Source organism: Palaemon carinicauda, chromosome 40, assembly GCF_036898095.1.
Source record: "Palaemon carinicauda isolate YSFRI2023 chromosome 40, ASM3689809v2, whole genome shotgun sequence".
NCBI lineage: Eukaryota > Metazoa > Arthropoda > Malacostraca > Decapoda > Palaemonidae > Palaemon > Palaemon carinicauda.
The window spans coordinates 17,304,655-17,314,654 of NC_090764.1; the positions used below are offsets into that span (position 1 = coordinate 17,304,655).

The 10,000-nt window shown below is 37.2% G+C and overlaps 1 protein-coding gene across 1 annotated transcript in view; it reads right to left on the minus strand.

The window, feature by feature from the left end:
* Positions 1-7,635: 7,635 nt before the first annotated feature.
* LOC137631558 (major facilitator superfamily domain-containing protein 6-like) overlaps positions 7,636-10,000 on the minus strand; it is a 15,435-nt gene continuing 13,070 nt past the window's right edge. The window contains exon 6 of the mRNA XM_068363369.1: positions 7,636-9,168. Coding sequence (XP_068219470.1) covers positions 8,972-9,168 — 197 coding nt within the window. The 3' untranslated portion in view covers positions 7,636-8,971. The remainder of the gene's footprint in view (positions 9,169-10,000) is intronic.

Below are 10,000 nucleotides of genomic sequence, written 5' to 3' on the forward strand. Positions count from 1 at the left end.
TATGCGGGATGACTACGGTATATCAAGGGAAATCAAAATCATATAACTATTCCTTAAAAGAAGTTGCATCTATTATTTTTGTACATTTTAACGATCTTTCTTGCCATATGTTTTTTGGGGTTATAATTTTGCCTGACCAATTGTACCTCTCCTGTGGCATTTATTTATTTGTTTACTTATTTATTTATTATTATTATTATTTTTTTTTTTTTTTTTTTTTTTTTTTTTATGCCGACACCCTAAAATAAACGTCCTAACCGCGCTTGTCCTATACAAGTCTTGAAGTTCAAGTCGTTCTACAAATGTCAAATGTTAGTCTCTCTTTCCTGTCTTGATAAGATGAACCGTTACTGATTCTGAGGGATGTATGATGTTGCAAACAAGGCAGTGAAGTTTTTGTATTGAAATGAATTTATTTGTACAGTAGTTTGGAATACTATTCTGAACATTTGTTTGCTCTTCTTACATTTGTCCATTGGAAGTGTGTGATTATCAAATCGCAAAGTTAAGTAACTTTCTCTCTCTCTCTCTCTCTCTCTCTCTCCCTCTCTCTCTCTCTCTCCTCTCTCTCTCTCTCTCTCTCTCTCTTATTATCATTATTGTTATTATTATTATTATTATTATGTTTACTTATTATTATTATTACTATTATTATTTTATTATTATAGTTGTCATTATCATTATTATTGTTATTATTAATGTCATTATTGTTATTATTTGTCTAAGTAAAGGGAATAATATCTGTTAAGGCAAACTTTCCGATGCAAGCCTGCTAGGGAGTGCGCCATTTGTGTTCTGCTGTATACGTGTGCATGTATATACACATTGTATGTATGTATAATATTGAACGCAATAAAATTATTAAATCAATCTCTCTCTCTCTCTCTCTCTCTCTCTCTCTCTCTCTCTCTCTCTCTCTCTCTCTCTCTCTCTCTCTCCTCTGATTCTTCAAATGTTCTAGTATTTAGGATAGGTTTCATCCCTTTCGTACGGGGATAATTTTGAGCCACGTCATAGGGTCTGTGGAAATATATTCCAAAGGGATTTTATTTTATATGTCATCTTCGTATTTTTCAAAGGTATGTCGATAGTTTTCCAGGAGAATTTAGTTGTTCGCTGAATTTTCACGGAAAATATTACTTTTTTTTTTTTTTTTTTTTTTTTTTTTTTTTTTTTTTTTTTTTTTTTTTTTTTTTGTGCTGCCCTCTCTTCATATTTCAAATTCAAGAATTATTTTCATTCCCAGCTGATGCATCAGTGTTGGAGGTTTTATATTTATTATATTTTTTACGTCTTTGTTTTATAGTTTTGAATAGTTTTTTTTTATAGTTTTGAAGTTTTTTTTTATAGTTTTGAATAGGTTTTTTTTTATAGTTTTAAATAGTTTTTTTTTTTGTGTGTGGGTACATATTGATGTTAAATGGTTTTTTGTGTGTGTGTGTGCGTGGGTACAAATTGATGTTAAATTAACTCTTCTTTACTATTGTCTTCAAATATGTTTTATACGTCAAATTTAGTGTTTTTAATTATCTCGGGCGATATAATGAATCGAAAGGTAGTGCTGTATTCAAATGTACGATGCTGTATTATTATTATTATTATTATTATTATTATTATTATTATTATTATTATTAATATTATTATTATTATTATTATTATTATTACTAGGTAAGCTACAACCCTAGTTGGAAAAGCAATAAGCCCAAGGGTTCCAGCAAGGAAAAATAGCCCAGTGAGGAAAGGAAATACGGCAATAAATAAACTGTACGAGAAATAATGAGCAATTAAAATAAAATACTTTAAGAACAATTACAACATTAAAACAGATCTTTCATACATAAGCTATAAAAAGAGACTTACGTCAGCCTGTTCAACATAAAAACATTTGCTGCAAATTTGAACTTATAAAGTTCTACCGATTCAACTAACCTATTAGGAAGATCATTCCACAATTTAGTCACAGCTGATATAAAACTTCTAGAATACTGTATAGTATTGAGCCTTATGATGGAGAAGACCTGACTATTAGAATTAACTGCATACCCAGTGTTACGAACAGGATGGTACTGTCCAAAAAGATCCGACTGTGAAGGATGGTCAGAATTACGAAAAATCTTATGCAACATGCGTAACGAACTAATTGAACGATGGAGCTAGAGATTAATATCTAGATCAGGAATGAAAAATGTAATTGACCGTAAATTCCTGTTGATCAAATTAAGATGAGAATCAGCAGCTAAAGACCAGACCGGAGAGCAATACTCAAAACGAGGTATAATGAAAGAATTAAAACATTTCTTCAGAATAGATTGGTCACCGAAAATTTTAAAAGACTCAAAAGGACGACCTTCCTTGACCCTCACTGTTATATTACTAAGTACAACCTGGGTTTTTTTTTTTTTTTTTTTTTTTTTTAAGTACGAATTTCCCACTGATAGATTATAACTTATCTATATATAGTATTACAGCATAGCACTTGGTGTGACTGTTTACTGTAGAAAATATCTTTGTTTATCGACAAGAGGATTTTAATGTGGTGATCGTAGAATTTTGTTTTGGTGTCTTTGGTTAAAATGTTAATGCACAGTGTGTTGTGTACAGCTGGCTTCATTAATTCCGGTACACTTCACGGGAAGTTAAGGAGTAATTCCGGTACACTTCCCGGGAAGTTAAGGAGTAATTCCGTTACACTTCCCGGGAAGTTAAGGAGTAATTCCGGTACACTTCACGGGAAGTTAAGGAGTAATTCCGGTACACTTCCCGGGAAGTTAAGGAGTAATTCCGGTACACTTCACGGGAAGTTAAGGAGTAATTCCGGTACACTTCCCGGGAAGTTAAGGAGTAATTCCGGTACACTTCACGGGAAGTTAAGGAGTAATTCCGGTACACTTCCCGGGAAGTTAAGGAGTAATTCCGGTACACTTCACGGGAAGTTAAGGAGTAATTCCGGTACACTTCCCGGGAAGTTAAGGAGTAATTCCGGTACACTTCCCGGGAAGTTAAGGAGTAATTCCGGTACACTTCACGGGAAGTTAAGGAGTAATTCCGGTACACTTCCCGGGAAGTTAAGGAGTAATTCCGGTACACTTCACGGGAAGTTAAGGAGTAATTCCGGTACACTTCCCGGGAAGTTAAGGAGTAATTCCGGTACACTTCACGGGAAGTTAAGGAGTAATTCCGGTACACTTCCCGGGAAGTTAAGGAGTAATTCCGGTACACTTCCCGGGAAGTTAAGGAGTAATTCCGGTACACTTCCCGGGAAGTTAAGGAGTAATTCCGGTACACTTCCCGGGAAGTTAAGGAGTAATTCCGGTACACTTCCCGGGAAGTTAAGGAGTAATTCCGGTACACTTCCCGGGAAGTTAAGGAGTAATTCCGGTACACTTCCCGGGAAGTTAAGGAGTAATTCCGGTACACTTCACGGGAAGTTAAGGAGTAATTCCGGTACACTTCCCGGGAAGTTAAGGAGTAATTCCGGTACACTTCACGGGAAGTTAAGGAGTAATTCCGGTACACTTCCCGGGAAGTTAAGGAGTAATTCCGGTACACTTCACGGGAAGTTAAGGAGTAATTCCGGTACACTTCCCGGGAAGTTAAGGAGTAATTCCGGTACACTTCCCGGGAAGTTAAGGAGTAATTCCGGTACACTTCACGGGAAGTTAAGGAGTAATTCCGGTACACTTCCCAGGAAGTTGAGGAGACGTTTGACAGCTGTACATTCTAATTGGTACCACTGTTTAGCAAAAGAGAAACTGCTGCTGGTAACGCTGCCTTTAAAACAAAGTTGCTGAGCTTTTAAACATGATCAAAAGCATTTTTATTAATTTTACGAAGTGCTGTATAGAAAAATATCGTTATTTTCTTAACGGCAGTTTGTAAAATTAATAAAAATGCTTTTCATCACGAATTTACAAGTTCAGAGACTGTTTTACAGTTAGCGTCGTGTCAACTAACGATGGAATTTTGTTAATTATTCGATTGTCAAGGGTTGTGGTGGCCGATGTGGTAACGACCCTGACTGGTGAACGACAGGGTGGGGTTCGAGTCCCGCTCAAACTCGTTAGTTTCTGTGGTCGCTGCAACCTCACCATCCTTGTGAGCAAAGGATGGGAGGTTTGGGAAGCCTAAAAGTCCATCTGCTGGGTCATCAGCAGCCATTGCCTGGCCCTCCCTGGTCCTAGCTTGGGTGGAGAGTGGGCTTGGGCGCTGATCATATGTATATAAGGTCAGTCTCTAGAGCATTGTCCTGCTCGATTGGGCAATGTTACTGTCCCTTGCCTCTGCCATTCATAAGCTGCCTTTAAACCTTTAAACGTCCTAGTCAATGCCAGGCTGAGGTTCGAGTCCCGCTCAAACTCGTTAGTTTCTGTGGTCGCTGCAACCTCACCATCCTTGTGAGCAAAGGATGGGAGGTTTGGGAAGCCTAAAAGTCCATCTGCTGGGTCATCAGCAGCCATTGCCTGGCACTCCCTGGTCCTAGCTTGGGTGGAGAGTGGGCTTGGGCGCTGATCATATGTATATAAGGTCAGTCTCTAGAGCATTGTCCTGCTCGATTGGGCAATGTTACTGGCCCTTGCCTCTGCCATTCATAAGCTGCCTTTAAACCTTTAAACGTCCTAGTCAATGCCAGGCTGAGGTTCGAGTCCCGCACAAACTCGTTAGTTTCATTGGTTGCTGCAAGCTCACCATCCTTGTGAGCTAAGGATGGGGGTTTTGGGGTAGCCTATAGGTCTATCTGCCGACTCATCAGCAGTCATTGCTTGGCCCTCCTTGGTCCTAGCTTGGGTGGAGAGTGGGCTTGGGCACTGATCATATGTACTGTATATATGGTCAGTCTCTAGGGCATTGTCCTGCTCGATCGGGCAATGTCACTGTCCCTTGCCTCTGCCATTCATGAGCAGCTTTTAAGCCTTTAAACCTTTTACGATCAAGTTGTTTATTATTATTGCAGATAATGTACTGGATTTAGTTCGAAGAGGTGTTTCAGCCACAGCTGAGGACCAAGTCTGTATTTATTAACCATTGTTCCATTTTGATATAGTAACTTAATCAACCTACTTATTCACAGTACTACTATTTTAAAAGACTATTCCGACTGAAGACTAGTGCCGACTGTGAAATAGCAGAATGTGAATTTACAGAAATGGATAGTTGAAATGGAAGTTTAACCCTGTCACACACACACACACACATTTATATATATATATATATATATATATATATATATATATATATATATATATATATATATATATATATATATATATATAAATATATATACATACACACATATATATATATAGAGAAAGAGAGAGAGAGAGAGAGAGAGAGAGAGAGAGAGAGAGAGAGAGAGAGAGAGAGAGAGAGAGAGAGAGAAAAATATTTTGGTGATTTGAGCTCGTTCTATTCCGGCTATGAAAATGATCTTTTTTAAGGAACAATATTCGTTTTATCAGCAATTTGAAGCTGAATTATTGAATTATTTTACGTTACTGCAAAACGTTTTAAAAGGATTAGTAGAATTTGAATAAAAACTTAATCATAAATACAAATTAATTATCTATCTTGGTTATGGCAGACCATGATGAACATATAAATTTCAACATTTAAAAGAAATGACGTCCTGATGAATTCTTGTTTTTTTTTGCGGTCACCAGGGTTAATTTGATAACAAATATGCTAGAAAAAAGTAACTAAAGTCCATTATGTATTTAGCTAATGTGACAAAAAATTATCAGGTTTATTGAGCCATTGAGGAAAATGACCTTTGAGTCATTGCTTCCTGATACCTTTCATCTAGGAAGTTTCTTTAAGAAATTTTAATTTTTTTTTTTTTCAAAAACAATAAATTCCTAGGTAACATACAGTTACAGGGGCGAGGGTGAAGGATCCAGATTTGTCGTACTGTTGAAAATCAAGTTTTAATTTCTGTCAAACTGCATATTTTATCATTTGAAGCGATCGAAAACACTGATTTGATTACTTGATTATCTCGTGGAATTGGACCGGCGTCAATAACCTCATGTCAGGATGCCTGAAAACTTTAAATCAATCAATCAATCAATCGTGGAATTGGAGCCACCCAGTCCAGCACTGTGACGGGTACACCTAGGGAAAAACCTTGCTATCGCCTATGAAGGGAAATATACATTAAGTTGAAAAGCAAGCTGGATAAAGCAGAAGGCTAAAAAATGGTACAGGTTAGGGCCTAAGGGACCCTTTGAAAACCCTCAGTAATGCCTTCAGTGTATCTTGTTAAAGGAGCTAACACCTTCCCCCAAAGGGGCTGACAACTCTGAGCTGCTTTTTTTTAGTTCTTTCCATTTCTTTTCATCACAGTATTGTTTAAATCTGCTCCAATGACATGATTACTAGTCCAAGGAATTAAAGGATGCAGTAGACAGACAATGTCACGATGTTTCAGTTATTTCCTACCAACAATTGTAAAATAAAGATGCTGCTTCTTTCAACATATATGGAACAGACCAGGAACGTCGCTTTTCATAAGTAGTACTGCAGTTGATGAATCTCAATATTGGTCAATTCTTTGTACTACATTTGACTCGAAGATTTCTTTTTTCATGCAGCAAAGATTGTTCTTTTTTTTTATTGTGATCCAGACTTGAAATATAGAGTACTATACCTAACCTAATACAGGCATTTTTCCTATGTTAAAAGCGAATAAAACTGCTTGTGAGTGAGCCTCCTGGCTTGAACAGTGGTAACGTGTTTGCTTAGCATTCGCATGGAATCAGATCAATCCCAGCCTGGGACCGTGAGTTTTAAGCTGTTTACTGGGGAGGCCTCTGCTGTGAATTGGGCACCATAGTGAGGGGTTGGGATTGCCCGGCTGACGCTCCTATAAGCATCTATTCTGGTGAAACTGGAACTGAAACCAGACACCTTTTATGAGTAGAGTTTCGTAATTATCAGCTAATGCTGAAAGAAAATTGGGATTGTTTTTATTCTGCCTTTATGGAGATATTGTTTGACTATTTGTATACCAGTAGTTGTCCCAGAATTTTTCTTAAACAATATTGCCCAGCATAGTGGCATTCTTTTTCTCAACAATAATGGTTTAAACAATCATTGTTTACCAACTTTTTATGAGTTTCGTTCCAAAAATAAACTTCTTTTAGCTTTGCAGAGGACCATAAACACTTTCTATTGACTTGTCAAAACTACCCAATTGTATAAAGCTGATTGACTTATTGGGAAATGATCTTTCGATTACCTTTGTTGATGCCGAGGCTCACAAGCTCAAGTTTATTGCTTTCAAGACAAGGAGTTTTTTTTAATAATTTTTTTTTTTTGGTTTTTAGTTTTTTCGAACGTTTTTTATTGTCTTTGTATAGAAAACAGTATTTGTTACTTTTTATTATCTTTCCATTTAATTGTCTGTATTTTATTCTCTTCTCAGATAGAGATTTCCATTCAATGGAACTGTTTTTCTCTGATATTCACTCGTTTTCTGAGAGAGAGAGAGAGAGAGAGAGAGAGAGAGAGAGAGAGAGAGAGAGAGAGAGAGAGAGAGAGAGAGAGAGAGAGTATCATCCATAACATGCATAATTTTCTTATTTTCATCTCTGCAATGCAGTTTTTTGACAAGAGGATAAGGATGAAAACTAATTCTTATAAATTACAGTTTAATTACCTTAAAAACTAATAGTGATTTTTTACTTCGTACATAATATCGACAAAAATAAAGCATTTACACGCGTTTGTACTTCTGCAGACATGAGACAATTTTGGTAATAGTGTTCAACCTGGTGTTTGTTTACAAATCTATCGCTTTCCAAATAAATACATTAGAAAATACTGCTTAAATAAAGAGTTTGGGGAGGAATTTCAGTGACAATCAAATTCGGATGCAATGGCGTATCAATGCCTGCACTGATACTGAAATACCCTACGAACCTAAATCCTACACCAGTGGTTCCCAACCTTTTTTCTGTCATTTCCCCCCTACGCCCAGTTCAACCATCCAGATTTCCCCCTTCATGCCCCGCCCGGGCCTCATGCCCACTCGCCTGCCTCAGAAATGGGCATGACACTCCAATTCTCCCCTTGAATATCATGTCTTTGAGAACTGATTGGATCATATCACAATTGAATGGCTAACAACAAATTGCCGCACGTACTATGAGGACATTTTCCGCTTGTTTTGGTTAGTAGGTAGTGTAATTATTTCCCCCCCTGGAAGCTTCAAATTTCCCCCCAGGGGGAAATTTCCCCCAGGTTGGGAACCACTGTCCTACACAAAGAGCACCGGGTACATCACAGCTTCATTTTACGGGATCGCAAATCGTCCCTTTCATTAACATACTTCTTTTTTCTACACTTAAAACAACTATATCACTTTATCCGAGCTTGGATATATATAAGCATTCGTATCAGTCTGCCCCTTTTCCAGTGGTTTCATAATACCCTATGGAAAATACAATCGTGCTCAGCTGAGACCACTGGCTGGACTCGATACCTTGCATGCATCAGTCTCGGAGGATACATATACTCATTTTTTTTAGTGAGGCGCATTTGCATCGACTCGCAGCTGTGCCCTTTTTAGCTCGGAAAAATTTCCTGCTATCTGATTGGTTAGAATTATCTTGCCAACCAATTAGCAATCAGGAAACTTTTCCGATCGAAAAGGGCACCCCCTGCGAGTCGGTGCAAATCTGCCTCACTAAAAAGAATTGACTATAGTTATCATAAATCGCAAGATACAGAGGTACCCTCTGTATCTTGGTACATCGAACGTGCCTAAGAACAAAAGAGGCCTATTCCACACGGGAGAGTTAGTACCTATTATTTTTGGAAGTAAGTAAACTGAGGCTGTACTGACTAATGGCGTGAATACGCCGTGCGCTACTCGCTGCTAACAACTCTCCTTATCTAACTGTCATGAGAGAACGAAGGAGAGCGAGAGAGAGAGAAAGTACATTGATAAAAAAAGACTTGAAGCAATACATCACTATTCAACTAATTTCTCTTTGGCATCTTCTGGGAGTTTATCGTAAGCATGTGGACTCACGTTGCCATTATTATCGTTAGGGGATAAAGTGGATGCCAGTGACGTCACTGGAGAGTTCAAGGGAGCCTCTTCGTCCTCCTGAGGGTATCCGTGGTCGGCGCTTCCCTGGGCTACGTATTCACACTGGTCACTCGCGTCTGTCAAGAGAGAAATTGGGTTTATTTTGGGAATTGTGATTAGAATAAACTAAGGAACATTATAGTAAGGAAGAAACAATTCTTACATTGAAGTTAGGTGAATAATGTTTATTCGAAAACGTGAATAAAAATAATTTAGTTTATCTTAAGTAACGGCTTGATGTTTATCGTAATACCAATTGAGATATTTCTGTTCTCTTCGTACGTTAGGTGTTACGACCACATCACTTACAAAAGGGTTATCTTTGATATTATAAGGCTGTTTTCATGGTGCCATAAATAGGGACAAAATAGCCTTAGGAAAAGGTACATAAACTAGTACAGGTAATATTGATTAAAATAAACTCGGGAAAATTATGGTAAGAAGGAAGCAATTCTGACATAACATGAGCTTCTCTTGTAGTTTATTTTTTATTTCCTTTTCTCACTGGGCTATTTTGCCCTGTTGGAACCCTTGGGCTTATAGAATCCTGCTTTTCCAACTAGGGTTGTAGATTAGCTAGTAATGATAATACTAACTGCACTGTATTTGAAGCCATAATCAGTTATAGACACCAGGAATATTCGAGGACTGAAAATATTTAATGCAGTAAACAGCAAATGGAATATAAAATTTAATATTTTGTTAAATTAGATATCGAATTCAAGGTTGGGACGTATAAAGATCAAGGTAAGCGTCATACGGACGTAAAGATGTTTATTTGTTTTGCAGCATTTCATATAAATATTCTCTTATTTAAAATATTTTCTATATTTCCTGCTAATATTCTTTTCTTTAAAAGATTTTCTACATAATTTTTTAATGTTCTTTTCTATACATTTTCTATTAGTA